The sequence below is a fragment of the Stegostoma tigrinum genome, chromosome 3 (genome assembly GCF_030684315.1).
Source record: "Stegostoma tigrinum isolate sSteTig4 chromosome 3, sSteTig4.hap1, whole genome shotgun sequence".
Taxonomy (NCBI): Eukaryota; Metazoa; Chordata; class Chondrichthyes; order Orectolobiformes; family Stegostomatidae; genus Stegostoma; species Stegostoma tigrinum.
The window spans coordinates 100,540,648-100,556,722 of record NC_081356.1 but is presented as its reverse complement, the minus strand read 5'-3'; the positions used below and the strand labels follow the sequence as shown (position 1 = coordinate 100,556,722).

The 16,075-nt window shown below is 43.4% G+C and overlaps 1 protein-coding gene across 3 annotated transcripts in view; it reads left to right on the top strand.

Annotated features, from left to right (window-relative positions):
- The first annotated feature begins 1,475 nt into the window (after positions 1-1,475).
- Positions 1,476-16,075, top strand: part of rasgrf2b (Ras protein-specific guanine nucleotide-releasing factor 2b) — a 250,703-nt gene continuing 236,103 nt past the window's right edge. For all 3 annotated transcript variants that reach the window (XM_059644773.1, XM_059644772.1, XM_059644774.1), the window contains exon 1: positions 1,476-2,120. In XM_059644773.1, the coding sequence (XP_059500756.1) occupies positions 1,845-2,120 (276 nt within the window). In that variant the 5' untranslated portion in view covers positions 1,476-1,844. The remainder of the gene's footprint in view (positions 2,121-16,075) is intronic.

Here is a 16,075-nt window from a genome sequence, read left to right as displayed (position 1 = left end):
TCACCTATATACAAGGCTCAAGTTAGGGCTCTGTTGGAATACAGTTCATTTGCCTGTTTGGGTGGAACTCTAACATTCAAGAAGCTGAACACCATCCAGAACAAAGCAGTCTGCTTAATCAGCATCCCATCCATCTCCTTCAACATTCACTTTCTATCCATGAGACAGCAGCAACGGTGTACCATCTGAAAGACGCATTTCTGAGAAGTGAACCTGAAACCTTAACTTTGTTTTCTGTCCCCACAGATGCTGTGTCAGTCTTGCTGAGTTTTCCCAGCAATTTGTTTTGTTTTTGATTTCCAACCGCTGTTTTTAAATTTACCAAAGTTCCTTAGACTTCTCATTCTGAACCTGAGTCCTCTCCCAACCAGAAAGAAAGAGCAGCAGATACATGGGAACTGCAAGTTCCTCGAAGTCACACACACATCACTCTGACTTGAAACTTTGTCAGCTCACTGTGGGTGAATCAAAACCTCAGGGAGCCCAGCAGCACCACAATAACGGGGCGGTCACTGACGTTCCAGTCTGTGGTTCCTGGCCAGCAGACAGTGCCCATTACAAGGGGCACAAGTGCGCCTCCTGACGGAGGTTTCCAATCCTGCTCGTCAGCGCAACACAGTGAATGGAAAATAAAACCCGAATGCTGTAAATCAGGAACAAAAACAGAAGTAGCTGGAAAAACTCAGCGGGTCTGGCAGCGGACACACAAAAAAAAAATCAGAGTTAACGTTCCGGGTCCGGGTTCTGAGGAAGCGTTACTGGATCCGGAACGTTAACTCCGATTTTTTTTCTTCACAGATGCTGCCAGACCCGCTAAGCTTTTCCAGCAACTTCTGTTTTTGAGAGCGAATGGAAAGTCATTTTCAATCACAGTCGATTCCAGCAATCCGGGTACAAACGCTGAATGTTTGCAACTAGCAAGCGGTTAAACAACAAAGTGGAATGTTTAAACAGCTTGCTCCGCTGTTGTGAGATTCGTTACGCTCCCTCTCAAAATGTAGTTTGGGGTTTTACCAGATTTTAAACTTAAAAAGAAACGAAAAGATAACTTTTCTCCCACATTTCACTTGTGACGTGATTCCAAAATTAGTTGCAGAATTTGAGTTCCCCAAAGGAGAAATGATTAAAAAAACCCCACAAGAGCCAGATTTCAGCGGAAAACACGTTCAAACAGTTTATTATTATGAAAAGTGGGCAGTCATTTGTATGATGTGCAGCAACACAGAACGCACAAAGGTACGGGGACTGAAGGAGGTGAATGGGAGGAGAAAGAAGGAGTTAGCGAGGAACCTGCCGCCTGCAGGCTCCCCGTGCTGGAAAGCCTGGGGCGGGGGGGAGGGGGGGGGGGGAGGGGAGTGCAGTGTGATTATGGGGATGGGCGGGGAGATCCTGCAGGCTGACTGACAGCAAAAGCTAGCCACACGGGGTCGTGCCTCTTTAAATCGGTGTCAAAGCCGATTCCAGCTGATCTCTCCCACGTGATTCCCCCTCTCTACACCGTCTGTTCCCTGAGCTTGGTGCTTACCAGCGTGTTCTCCCTCTGGATGGCCGTGTGTTTGCACTCAGCTCGGAGTTTGCTGCTGGATCCTAATGCCTGACCCCCTCGCTCCGGCTCTCTGGATGCAGACTTTCAGCAGAGCAGTTTTTTTTGTATTGCAGACTTTGGGGCCAATGGGTTTCTAAGCCGACTGGCTGGGGCGCCTCAGAAGAAACAATAATGGAACAGAAATAATTTCCTCCTCTCACCCTCAAACCCCTTTACTCTCTTCAAATAATCAACCCTGCTCTCCCTGCCCCCCCAATCGAAACAACAAAAAAATCTTAACACGTCTGTTAGACGGAAGATGCAGAAAAGTATCAGGTTGAATGAGGGGCACGCTGTGTATTTAGCTCTGGTTGCGCGGAAAGAGGGGACGAAACGCGGCTACCTGAGCAAGAAGACAGCGGAGAACAGCAAGTGGCACGACAAGTGGTTCGCCCTCTACCAGAATGTGCTCTTCTACTTTGAGAACGAGCAGAGCAGCAAACCCTCGGGGATTTATCTGATCGAAGGCTGCACTTGCGAGAGGGTCCCGTCCCCCAAGCCACCGCCAATGGGCAAGGAGACGCTGGAGAAACAGGTATGATGAGACCTTGAGGTGGAAATCCCACGTGGAAATTCTGCATCTTCAGCTATCTTCTCTCTACCTGTCAATCCGCCTAGATTATCTGTCAGTGTGGCTCAGTAACAAACCTGGCTTGTCTATCAATTCTTCACTTTTTTTTTGCAATTGTCACTTGTGAAGTGGAAATTTGACAATTCCAGTCATTTGCTGTGATTAAAAGTATCAGTAAAGGTGTTATCGCCAAGTAAAACTCACGTGACTATATTAATACGATCTAGTGTGTATAGTATTGTAAAGAGCATTAAGGCTGGCGTGTAACGCGGGTAGACCATGCTGCCTTTGCTACAGGTTCGGTTACAGTACATTTGAAAAGCCACACCCGAAACAACTTCTTAGCCGCTTATTGTCGATCTGACGAAGCGAGCACCTCCCGGGGATCAAACACTGCCACCGTTTCAGAAAGCGCGCCCACGATGAGTTAAAACGGCGAGGGCAGCACACGTTCGACGCTGAGATGCCTAAATAGTTAGCTACACTCCATTCTGAATCCTGGCGCTTTAAATATCGAACGCGCAGTGAAAGTATGATGCTCCGTTAGGTAGATAACTTCGCTGCTTGCAGGATTCATACTGGCCCAGACTACGCTTGCATTTTAAACAGGACTAATACGAGACAAGAGTCCAAGCGTTTCGTCCTGTAGTCATCAGGACGAGGACGCAAGAAACTGACTGTGGGGGGAAAGGGGGACAGCAAACAGCACCTTACTCCAGAATAAGCTCTACATAATAGTTTCCTCTTTTCCAATTCTTTCTTACTTGCACGGCATTTTAAAGGAAGACAGTTTGGAAAGATCAATAAACATACACGTGAGACAGTCTCTTGGGAGGGGGGGAATAGTTGTTAACTTATTCCGTTTGTAAAACAAAATCGTTCAAGAATTGCTTTTCTTTTTAAATGTTTACTTTAATTCCTTTTTGTCACTTCTGGTGACACTTGTTCCCCAAACAGATTGGAAATAAGGTTCACTCGGTTTCTTCATCCTCAACTAATACAGAATGTTAATTCAGCGTGAAATCCAAATCTCTCGCGAAACATTTTTGTGACAATTTGTGTTAGCGTTGGAAACAGATAATACGCACTCTTTAAGCGCCTGAGTACAATTATGGAATTCTTAAGCATTTTGTGGAATCTGGTTAACGCAGATATCTTGTCGTCGTTACTAAATACTTCAAGTTTTTTTGGAAGCAATCCAAGAATTAAGTTTCGAGATTTCTCGTTTTTGTTTGAACACCTCAATTTGCTTCAGCAGCGTTCACGTGGGACAATGAAACTTACCGTCAGGTTGTAACCTTAAGCTTAGTTGGGGGGGGGGGGGGGGCGAAGGCAACATTCGAGAGTCACAGGCTCTGAGCCTATCATTTGAACGTACACGCACACAAATAAACAATTAAACGTTGTGGAGTTATGTCATTTGCCCTACAGTCAAACGTCATTTAAAAATAGAAATGTGTGTGTACCACCTGACCTATCTTTAGTGCCAGGAAAGAGAAAAACACTCCTGTGAAAATATTGAGCCTCGGTGGTTTTCCACTAATTAATACACTTGCATTTTTGTTACATTGCCTACCGGCACAGTTAAAGACAAAACATAACATTGCATAATTCTGTATTCATGTCAAATAGGCCATATTTTGCCTGTCACCAATTGTTACCTTAAGGAATTATTATGGATAACATTAGGATGCTGAAGCATCCCTGTATGTAATAAGACTCCGAATGTTAACATACCATAAGTGTTAATCCACAAGGTACTATGCACTTTCTTGGGTAAAATGTTAACATAGTGAATTTAATTCTCATTTTTGCTAATGCAGGTTCTCTTGTGGTGTGGCATCCCAGTCTATGGGGCAGAAGCTCCAGACTTCAGTCCCACCCTGGAACTGGAGCTTAATGGCCATGGGACATGTGCACATAATATGGTGGAACAGATTGAACATGAGTCTGTAAATATCCACAATGTATAACAGCCTGTAAAAGTGGGAATAATCCCTGATCAGCCTTGTATTGGAAAGGACATTGAGGCTCCCCATCACTATCCACATTTCTAGACCACAACATGCACATAAAAAAGTACATGTTGCCAGAGCAACTTGGATTCCCTGAATGAGCTGTAACTTATCACCAGTGGATATATCAACATTTCAATAGCAATCTGCAAGGATAAACACAACTCACATTTTAGTTATTCTGAGCACTGTCATTCTTTAGGTCTAAAACAGTATCAAAACTCTAGGTGCCACAGACTGATTTGACTGAGTATTAAGGCAACTAAATAATATTATGAACATATTTAGAATATATTACTACCTGAATCTTCATTCATCTTCATCTTCCCACAACTCATTTCAACATGTTCTTGTTTTTGTCACATATTTACCATTTAATCATCAAATCTTTCCCAGTTGAAGCTCCTTAGTATTTTGGGTACAATAGCACTAAAAGTGACTCAAGGACTAGGGAAACATGAAAGCATGCACAATAGCTGATTAACTCAAATGGCCCATTTATTGAAGAAAAACCCAATCAAAATCCATTTTAATAAATAGAGTTCATAGTTTATTCACGTGTGCCAAACTTTTCAATCAAATTCACTGTGTAAATGTAATTTGCTAAGGTGTATGAAATGGTGTTGATAGTAATAAACAGATACCCAATTCTCTAATATGAAATTCCTGTACCTACTATTTTAACTATTATTAATTTAACACATGTTAACATCTATATATTAAATGTGTTTCTATTATCAGCAACATTTACTTGTGGGCTAAACATTTTACTTGATGGAACTATAACAAATAAACTACCATTGCTTTTATGAAAAACAATCATATTTCTAAAGCAAAGAGAGATCCTTTGGATGACCTTTTTGATTCCTGACCAACACTCCCTCAGCAGCTTACAAATCAAAGCAGATGTTGAAAGAAGTTACTAAAACTGAGCTTGATATTTATCCCTGCCATCATATGAATGCCTTTAACAAGTAATCCATTTGTGGATTTCCCATTCTCCCAGCCTGATGGATCATCTTTTTCTCTGTTGTTGAAGCTGGAATGTGCTCCCCAAAGTGTTCTTGTAATCTTTTGGAAAATCAACCTGTACTTTTATATTGTTTTTCCATTGTATGTACACAAGTGTTTTCTTCCTCACAGTACCGTACTTTATGGTTGCTGTGTGTGTGAGCAAAGTGCTATGTCTGGTAATGTAATCATTATGTCAGTGAAGTAATATTGATAGTATTAATAATATAAATAATATAAAAGTTGAGTTCAAATACCACAATCCTATATCATAAAATTTAAATCCATTTAATCTGAAAATTTATACCCACATCAGAATATGACTGAACATTAATGAATCGTTGTTCTAAAGCCTGAACTGGATTGCTAATCATAGAGTCATACTGATGTACAGCAAAGAACACAGACCCTTTGGTCCAACTCGTCCATGCCTATTAGATATTCTAGATTAATCTTGTCCCATTTGCCAGCATTTGGCCCATATCCCTTTAACTCCTTCCTACTCATTTGCCTCATCCAGATGCTTTTAAGGTATTGTAATTGTACCAGTCTCCACCACCTCATTTGGCAACTCATTCCATACACGCACCACCCTTTGACTAGAAAATGTTGCTGCTTGGGTTCCTTTTAGATCTTTCTCCTCACACCTTAAACCTATGCCCTCTAGTTTTGGATTCCTCTACCTGGAGAAAAGCCCTTGACTATTCACTTTATGCATGCCCCTCATGATTTTATAAACTTCTGTAAGATCACGCTGAGTCTCTTTCAGAGAAAATAGCTGCAACCTATTCAGTCTCTCCCTATAGCTCCAACCCTCCAACCCTGACAACATGCATGTAAGTCTTACCAGAACCCTTTCAAGTTTCACAACATCTTTCCTGTAGCAGGGAGACCAGAATTGAACGCAATATTCCAAAAGTGGCCTCACCATTGTCCTGTATAGCTGCAAAATGACCTCCCAACTCCTATACTCAATACCCCAATAAATAAAGGCAAATGTACCAAATGCCTTCTTCAGTTCTGAGGAAGAATCTCTTTATCTGAAGTGTTAACTCTGATTTTTTCCACAGTTGCTGCCAGACCTGTTGAGCTTAACCTAATTTGTTTTTGTGCCTTCTTCTTGTCCCCGTCTACCTGTGACTCTGCTTTCAAGGAACTGTGTACCTGCATTCCGAGATCTATTTGTTTGGCAACACTCCTCAGACCCTTACCATTGCTCTCTCAAAATGCAACACCTCGCATATATCTAAATTAAACCGCATCTGCCACTCCTCAGCCCAGTTGCCTATCTGATTAAGGTCCCGTTGTGCTCAGAGATACCCTTCTTTGCTGACCACCACACCACCAATTTTGGTGTTATTTGCAAACTTACCAACAATACTGCCCTCTATTCACATAGAATACAGAACAAGAAAAGAAAGGCATCGGGGCTGCAAATGCATTTGATACTAGTCTGTGTATTGACGTAATACTACACTGTCAGATGTCAGGGGCCATTGAGAAGTCAGGGAAATTACATTAGCCATTGAGAGCAAGTTTACTATTCAGGATAGCCAGGGGAACAACAAATGGTGGAAAAAGATTTCTGGTTTAAAATCCATTTATTTCAATGCACAAACTCTGACTGGTAAGGCATATGAGCTCAGAGCATGGATTGGTTCTGGAGACTGGGACATTATAGCCGTAACAGAAACATGGCTGAGATAAGCGCAGCACTGGCAGCTCAATGTTCCAGGAAACAGAAGGTACAGGCGTGACAGAAATACAAGTAAGAAAGGAGGGGGCGATGCCGTTTTGATAAGGGAAGACATAATAACAGTGCTTAGAGATGATATTCTTCAGGAGTCATCAAATGAGGCCCTATGGTTGGAACTTCGAAACAAGAAGGCGATGGTCACTCTGTTGGCACTGTATTATAGACCCCCAAATAGCCAGCGGGTACTAGAGTAGCAGATGTGCAGAGAGATTGCAGATACCTGTAGGAATACTAGAGCAGTATTGGGTGGAGATTTTAATTTCCCCTGTATTGACTGGGCCACGCAGAGTGTAAAAGGCCTGGATGGGGTGGAATTTGTCAAATGGATCCAAGCAAGTTTCCTAAATCAATATGTAGAGGGCCCTGTTCGGGATGGTGCAACGCTGGACCTCCTCTTAGGAAACAATGTCGGGCAAGTGACTGCAGTGTCAGTCAGAGAGCACTTTGGGCCCAGTGATGATAACTCTCTTAGTTTTAATGTAGTTATGGAAAAAGATAGGACAGGTCCACAGGGGCCATTAGGCAGGATCTAGCAGAAATCAATTGGCTGAGTCTGTTTGAAGGAAAAGGAATGAATGGCAAATGGGAGGCTTTTAAAAATGTGATATCAAGAGCCCAGGGATAAAGAAGAAGGGTAGGTGATGGCCTAGTGTATTATAACTAGACTATTAATCCAGAAACCCAGCTGATGTTCTGGGGAGCTGGATTCGAATCCCATCACAGCAGATGGTGGAATTGGAATTCAAAAAAAAGGTCTAGAATTAAGAATCTATTGATCATCATGAAATCATTGCCGATTGGTTCACTAATGCCCTTCAGGGGATGAAATCTGCCACACTCACCTGGTCTGGCCTACATATGACTCGAGACCCACAGCAATGTGGTTGACTCTTAACTGTCCTCTGAAATGGCTTAGCTAGCCACTCAGATGTATCTTCAATACAAAGACTCAAAGAAATGGAACTGGACGGAGCACCTATCATCCACCTAGGCACCAGAAAAGACAACGGCAGAATCAGCCCTGTTGACCCTGCAAAGTCTTCCTCACTAACGCGGGGGTTAGTGCCAAAATTGGGAGAGCTGACTCACAGACTAGTCACGCAACAGCCTGACATAGTCATGCTCACAGAATCATACCGTACAGACAATGTCCCAGGTAACAAAGTGTGGAGCTGGATGAACACAGCAGGCCAAGCAGCATCTTAGGAGCACAAAAGCTGACGTTTTGGGCCTATGAAGGGCCTACGCTGAAACGTCAGCTTTTGTGCTCCCAGGATGCTGCTTGGCTTGCTGCATTCATCCAGCTCCACACTTTGTTATCTCGGATTCTCCAGTATCTGCAGTTCCCATTATCTCAGAGATAATGTCCCAGACACCACTATCACCAACCCTGGATCCGTCCTGTCTCACCGGCAGGACAGATCCAGCAGAGGGGGCGGCACAGTGGTACACAGTCGGGAGGGAGTTGCTCTGTGGGTCCTCAACATTGACTGCCAACCCCATGAAGTCTCATGGCTTCAAGTTAAACATGGGCAAGGAAACCTCCTGCTGATTACCACATACCGTCCTCCCTCAGCTGATGAATCAGTGCTCCTCAATGTTGAACGTTACTTAGAGAAAGCACTGAGGATGGCAAGGGCACAAAATGTACTCTTGGTGCGGGATTTTAATGTCCACCACCAAGAGTGGCTTGGCAGCAGTACTACAGATGGAGCTGGTCGGGTCCTACAGTGAACAGCTGCTAGACTGGGTCTGCAGCAGGTGGTGAGGGAAAAACATAGATGGCCTTATCATTGCTAATCTGCCAGCTGTGGTTGCATCTGTCCATGAAAGCATCATTAAGATCACCATCAGTAAGACAGTCCTTGTGGAGATGAAGTACCGCATTTACATTGAGAATAACCTCCATCATGTTGTGTGGCACTTCGCACAAATCTAGCAATTCAAGCCTGGGCATCCATGAGGCACCATGGGCCACAAACAGCAGTAGAATTGTACTCCAGCACAATCTGTAACCTCATGGCCCAGCATATCCCCCACTCTACCATTACCACCAAGCCAGGGGATCAACCCTGGTTCAATGGAGAGTGCAGGAGGGCATGCCAGGAGCAGCACCAGGTATACCTGAAGATGAAGAATCAACCTGGTGAAGCCACCAAACAGGACTACTTGCACGCCAAACAGCATAAGCAGCATGTGTTAAACAGAGCTAAGTGATCCCATAACCAATGGATCAGAGCTAAGCTCTGGAGTCCTGCCACATTCAGTTTGGAATGGTGGTGGACAATTAAACAACTCACTGGAGGAGGAGGTTCCACAAATATCCTCATCCTGAATGAATGAAGAGCCCAGCCCATCTGTACAAAAGATAAGACTGAAGTATTCCCCTGCAATCTTCAGCGAGAAGTATCAAATGGATTATCCATCCTGGCCTCCTCCAGTAGTCCCCACCATTACAGATACCAGTCTTCAGCCAATTCAATTCACTCCACCAAGGAACCAAGGTGATACCAAGGAACAGTTGGAGACACTGGATACTGCAAAGGCTACCGGCCCTGACAACATTCTGGCAACAACAGTACTGAAGATGTGCTCCAGAACTTGCTGCTCCCCTAACCAAGCTGTTCCGGTACAGTTACAACACTGCTATCTACCTGACAATGTGGAAAATTGCCCAAGTATGCCCTGTACACAAAAAGCAGGACAAATCCAACCCGACCAATTACTGCCCCATCAGCCTACTGTCGATCATCAGTAAAGTGATGGAAGGTGCCAACAACAGTGCTATCAAGCAGCACCTGCTCAGCAATAACCTGCTGAAGATGCCCAGTTTGGGTTCTGCCAGGGCCACTCAACTCCTGACCTCATTACAGCCTTAGTTCAAACATGGACAAAAGAGCTGTCTTCCAGAGGTGAGGTGAGAGTGACAGCCCTTGATATCAACGCTGCATTTGACTGAGTGTGGCATCAAGGAGCCTGAGCAAAACTAGAATCAATGGGTATCAGGGGACAAACACTCTGATGGTTGGAGTCAGACCTGACACATAGGAAGATGGTCGTGGTTGTGGGAGGTCAATCACCTCAGCTCTAGGACATCACTGCAGGTGTTCCTCAGGGGAGTGTTGTGGGCCCAACCATCTTCAGCTGCTTCATCAATGATCTTCCCTCCATCATAAGGTCAGAATTGGGGATGTTCGCCGATGATTGCACAGCGTTCAGTGCCATTTGTGACTCCTCAGATACCGAAGCTGTCGATGTTCACGTACAACAAGATCTGGAAAATATCCAGGCTTGGGCTGACAAGTGGCAAGTGACATATGTGCCACGCAAATGCCAGGCTATGACGATCAAGAATAAGAGACAATCTGACCACCGCTCTTTGACATTCAATGGTGTTACCATCACTGAATCCCACACTATCTACATCCTGGGGGTTATCATTGACCAGAAACTCAACTGGACTCACCACATGAACACAGTGGCTACAAGAGCAGGCCAGAAGCTGGAATACTGCGGCGAGTAACTCACCTCCTGACTCCTCAAAGCCTGTCCACCATCCAGAAGGCACAGGTCAGGATTATGATGGAATACTCCCCACTTGCCTGGATGAGTGCAGCCCCATCAACACTCAAGAAGCTTGATGCCATCCAGGACAAAGCAGCCCACTTGATTGGCACTCCACCTTCAAGCATTCACTTCCTCTACCACAGAAGATCAGCAGCAGCAATGTGGACTATCTATAAGATGCACTGCAGAATTCACCAAACATCCTCAGACGGCACCTCCCAAACCCACGACCACTTCCATCTAGAAGGATAAGGGCAGCAGATACACAGTAACACCACCACCTCCAAATTCCTCTCCAAGTCAGTCACCATCCTGATTTGGAAATATATCGCCGTTTCTTCACTGTTGCTGGGTCAAAAACCTGAAATTCCCTCCCTAATAGCACTGTGGGTCAACCCACATCAAGAGGACTGCAGTGGTTCAAAAAGACAAAACACCACCACCTTCTCAAGGGTAACTAGGGATGGGCAAGAAACACTAGCCAGCCAGTGAGACCCACATCCCACAAAATGAATTTAAAAAGACATTGCGTTTAAGCTACCAGACTCAAATGAATCCCTAGATGACTATGAAAAGTGTAGGAGCACAGTTAAGAGGGAAGTCAGAAGATATGGTATGACATGGATCTGGCAGATAAGGCGAAAAATAATCCCAGGAGTTTCTATAGCAGTATTAAGAGTAAGGAGGTAGTTAGGGGGAGAGAATAGGTCTCTTTTAAGATCAGCATGGTTGTCTATGTGTGGAGCCACAGGAGATGGGGGCAATTTTTACTGAATATCTTTCCTCAGTGTTTACTGAGGAGGCACTCATGGATGATAAGGAAGGAAGAAAAACAAATGGGGTGTTTTGGACCGCATACATATTACCAGAGAGGACGTGTTTGCAGCCTTAAAGTGCATTAAGGTGGATAAATCCCCTGAGCCTGATCAAGTCCATCCTTGGATGTTGTGGGAGGCTAGGGAAGAAATTGCAGAGGCCCTTGCAGAGATTTTTGCTTCATCTTTAGCCACTGGTGAAGTTCAGGAAGACTGGAGGGTGGCTAATGTTATTCCATTGTTTAAGAAAGGTAGCAAAGACAAGCCAGGGGACTATAGGCTGGTGAGCCCAACATCGGTGGTCAGCAAGTTATTGGAGAGGATACTGAGCCAAAGGATCAAACAACATTTGGATAGTCAAGGTCTGATTAAGGATAATCAGCATGGATCTATGCGCAGGAAATCATGTCTGACAAATCTTTTGAGTTTTATAAAGAGGTAGCCAAGAGGACAGATGAGGGTAGGGCAGTGGATGTTGTCTGTATGGAGTTTAGTAAGGCCTTTGACAAGGTCCTGCACAGCAGGCTCATTATGAAAGTTAGGTCGCATGGGATCCAGGGAGATTTAGCTAATTGGGTTCAAAATTGTCTCGATGGTGGGAGGACAACATGATGATTGTAGGTTGTTTCTCGGACTGGAGACCTGTGACAAGTGGTGTGCCACGGGTCGGTGCTGGGACCTTTGTTATTTGTTGCTTACATAAATGATCTGGATGTGAATGTACAAGGCATGATTAATAAATTTGCAGGTGATACAAAATTAGGAGATATCATTGATATTGAGGAAGGTTATCAAAAATTACAGAGGGATCATGATCAGGTGGAAAAGTAGGTTGAGGATTGGCAATTACAATTCAATACAGATAAGTGTTTCGTGTTGCACTTTGAAAAGTCAAACCAAGGTAGGACTTACACAGTAAATGGTAAGGTTCTGAGGAGTGCTGTGGAATAGAGACCAAGGAGTACAAGTGCATAGTTCATTGAAAGCAGCATCACAGGTGGACAGGGTGGTGAAGAAGGCAATTAGCATGCTGGCCTTCGTCGGTCAAGGCATTAAGTATAGAAGCTGGGATGTTATGTTACAGTTTTATAAATTGTTGGTGAGGCTGCACTTGGAGTATTGCGTACAGTTTTGGTCAGCCTGTTATAAGAAAGACTTAGTTAAATTGGAAAGTGTGCAAAGATGATCTTTCAGGATCTTGCCAGGACTAGTAGGTCTGAATTATAGGGAGAGGTTGGCAAGATTCTTCTTTATTCCTTAGAACATGACAGAATGAGGGCTAACTTTACTGACATGTATAAAATCATGAGGAACAAAGATATGATGAATGCATACAGCCTTTTTCCCAGGGATGGGAAATTGAAAACTAGAGGTTTAAGGTGAGAGGGAAAAAGACTGAGGGACAGCTTCTTCATGCAGGTAATAATATGTGTCTGGAACTGGCTGCCGGAGAAGGTGGTTGAGTTGTGTACAGTAGAAACATTTAAAGGACATTTGGATGCGAAGGGTTTCGAGGGATGTTGACCAAATGCAGGCAGTTGGAACTAGCTGAGTGGGTGCCATGGTCAGCCTGGACCAGTTTGAGCCAAAGGGCTTGTTTCCATGCTGTATTATTCTAATTCTCTATGTCCTATCTTTAAGATGAGGCGTAAGCCCGATCTGCCTGCTCAGGTGGCTGTATAAGATCCAACTTCACTATTTTGAAGGACAGCAGAGTTGTTGTCCCCTGTGTCCTGGTGAATATTTATCCTTCAATGAACATCACAAAAAACAAGAATATCTGGTCATTGATAATGGGACCTGCAGATGCTGGAGAATCCAAGATAACAAAGTGTGAAGCTGGATGAACACAGCAGGCCAAGCAGCATCTCAGGAGCACAAAAGCTGACGTTCCGGGCCTAGATCCTTCATCAGATGCCCAAAACGTCAGCTTTTGTGCTCCTGAGACGCTGCTTGGCCTGCTGTGTTCATCCAGCTCCACACTTTAATATCTGGTCATTATCACTTTGCTGTTTCTGGGAGTTTTCAGAGCATTTATTGGTTGCTGCATTTGCTACATTACAAAAAGTGCCGACACATCACAGGTCCTTCCTTGGTTTTAAAGCGTTTTAAAGCATACATGGTTATGAAAAGTGCCATAAAAAGAGAAATGTTTAAAATTTTTTTGAATGTGAGTAACAGTAATAACCTGGTTGTTTTCTAAAAGCAAGATGATACTTTTCTAAAGTTTTATTCAGCTAAGTTTAATATTTAAGTTTTTTTTAAAGTACTTGAGACTGTGAAGGAGAATAGAAGCACGTGTCCATTTCAAATATGAGAGACTGATGACTACATGCCTTTCATTTAGGTAAATTGTAATCTATTATTTGTGGAAATTCTGTGCGTACAGCTTCAATTGTATGCTTCTGGAAATTATTTGGATATGAACAGGATGATGAATTTGAAGGGGTTTACATTTAAATCGTGGCAAGCTAATAACATTATTTTAGCTTCATAAAGTATGTCAAGCTGAGGAAGAGATACAGAGACACTTGTCCTACTTACATTCATTATGCCAAAACAAATAGTCATTTACATAAGATTGCTTTTACACAGTATAATACTAATTATGTGCTGGGGAGGCAAATCAGTTGATCTTTCAGCTGTAAACACTGCACATTGATAAGAGGAACAGAACTTTAAGTTAAAGGAACCAACTTTCCATTTTTTTTAAGGATTGTTCTGTGTTTTGTAGGTTCACTGATAGTCCATGTCTCATGTATTTCCAGAGCTTTGACTGACCAGTGTCTTGTCAAGTTCCCGCTATCCTACCTTTCAGCTCCCAGATATCTTCTCTTATTAGTCAGCCTTGCTGTCTTCAAAAGGTGATGATTGAGCCCCCAGAGACTAGATGATCCTGATGGCAGGTTTGAACCTAATTTCATCTTTCAACTGAGTGCTTTCCTATCAAGGATATGCCCTCCCAGCATCCCTCACAAACTGCCAAGCAAACCCTACTTTCATAGTTACCACCACCCAAGGTCTGGTCTCAATTCAAGTGTCAAAGATAGTAGGAACCGCAGATGCTGGAGAATCTGAGATAACAAGGTGTAGAGCTGGATGAACGCAGCAGGCCAAGCAGCATCAGAGAAGCAGGAAGGCTGATGTTTCAGGCCTAGCCTTTATTTCTGAAGAAGGGTCTCGACGCAAAACATCAGCCTTCCTGTTCCTCTGATGCTGCTTGGCCTGCTGTGTTCATCCAGCTCTACACCTTGTTATCTCAATTCAAGTGTCCCATATTTTGTTTCTTAAGAGTTGGTCACCGGGCTTTAAGATGAAGTTTAGGAGGAAAACCTAGCCCAGGACTGGATTTTGGATGAGACATGGAACAGAATCAAAGATTTTCCACAGTGTGGGAACAGGTCATTTTGCTCATTGAGCCTATACTGCTCCTTTGAAGAGCATCCCACCCAACCTATCCCTGTAACCATGCATTTCCCATGGCTAATCCACCCAATCTGCTTATCCTTGGAGCCAGAGCACTTGGAGGAAACCCACGCAGACATGGGAAGAATGTGCAAACTCCGTACATACTGTTACCCAAGGTTCGAATTGAACTTGGGTCCCTGGTCCTGTGAAAAAATAGTACTACCCACTAAGCCACTGTGCTGCCCCTAGATTTTACATCTACATCAGGGAGAATTCAGCAAAGATCAATGATTCGGATATTTTGAAAGGATCATAAGCCAGAACGACCTTCTGAGGTACTGTAGCATGATGGATTAAAGCCAGGTGACATTCCATATTGCTGTCCCACTGGGGCATAGGCCCCTGGATATAGCTGCAATTCATTGGTATGTAGGGATGAAATCAAGGTAACCTATTGAACAAGTTCAGTGAATATTCTAGTCAGTGATAATCTTCATGATCCTGATCCTGGAGATTAGAAGCCCTTTATTCTTTCACAGCTCCAAACTCCCTTCCCTATCAACTGACTCAGCAGCAGTCTGAAATTAAGCCAATTTGCTATCCATTATTATCGCATTTTATTCTGAGAAGAGCTTCTGACCTCATCTGAATTATCACTAAGTCTGCCCAGTTCACCTATGTAACATGGCTCTGATCTCCCACTGCATCTGTGGTGACAGTTCTTGTATTACAAGTAGTTTGATATATATGAAAGCCTTGTTAAGCCACTTAGAAGAGCAGTTTAGACATTATTGACATTGGTATGAAGCTGGAGAAACATAAAGATCAGTCAACTCTTGGATCAATTAGGCTTTCCTTTCTAAATGGTGTAAAGTGAACTATGTGGCTCTTTGGCTCCTGGATAACTTCAAGGTGACTTTTACTGCTGCCAACATTCATAAAAGGCTCCAAATTCTTAGAATAGCTAAGTAGAACATAGCTATAAAACTGCTGCACCATTTTAGTTTGAGTGAAGGAGAGAGCTGTTGATGAATACATCATAACTTTTTTCCTCATCTTTGAAAGAATGGGCGACTCTTATATTTATAATCTCTGGTTCTAGCTTCTCCCACAAGAGGAAATTTCCTTTTGAAGTCCATCCAGTCAAATCCATTCAGGATCTTATGTTTCAATTAAATCACCTCTAGTCTTTCCTCATAGGGCAATTTGTTCATTCCAGACATTAGTCTAGTAAACCTTCTCTGAACTGCTTCTAATACACTCGCATTAAGTATGGTGACCAGTACTGTTCATGAGTATTTCAGATGTGGTCTCACTAGTGCCCTGTCTAACTGACGTTTAAACTCC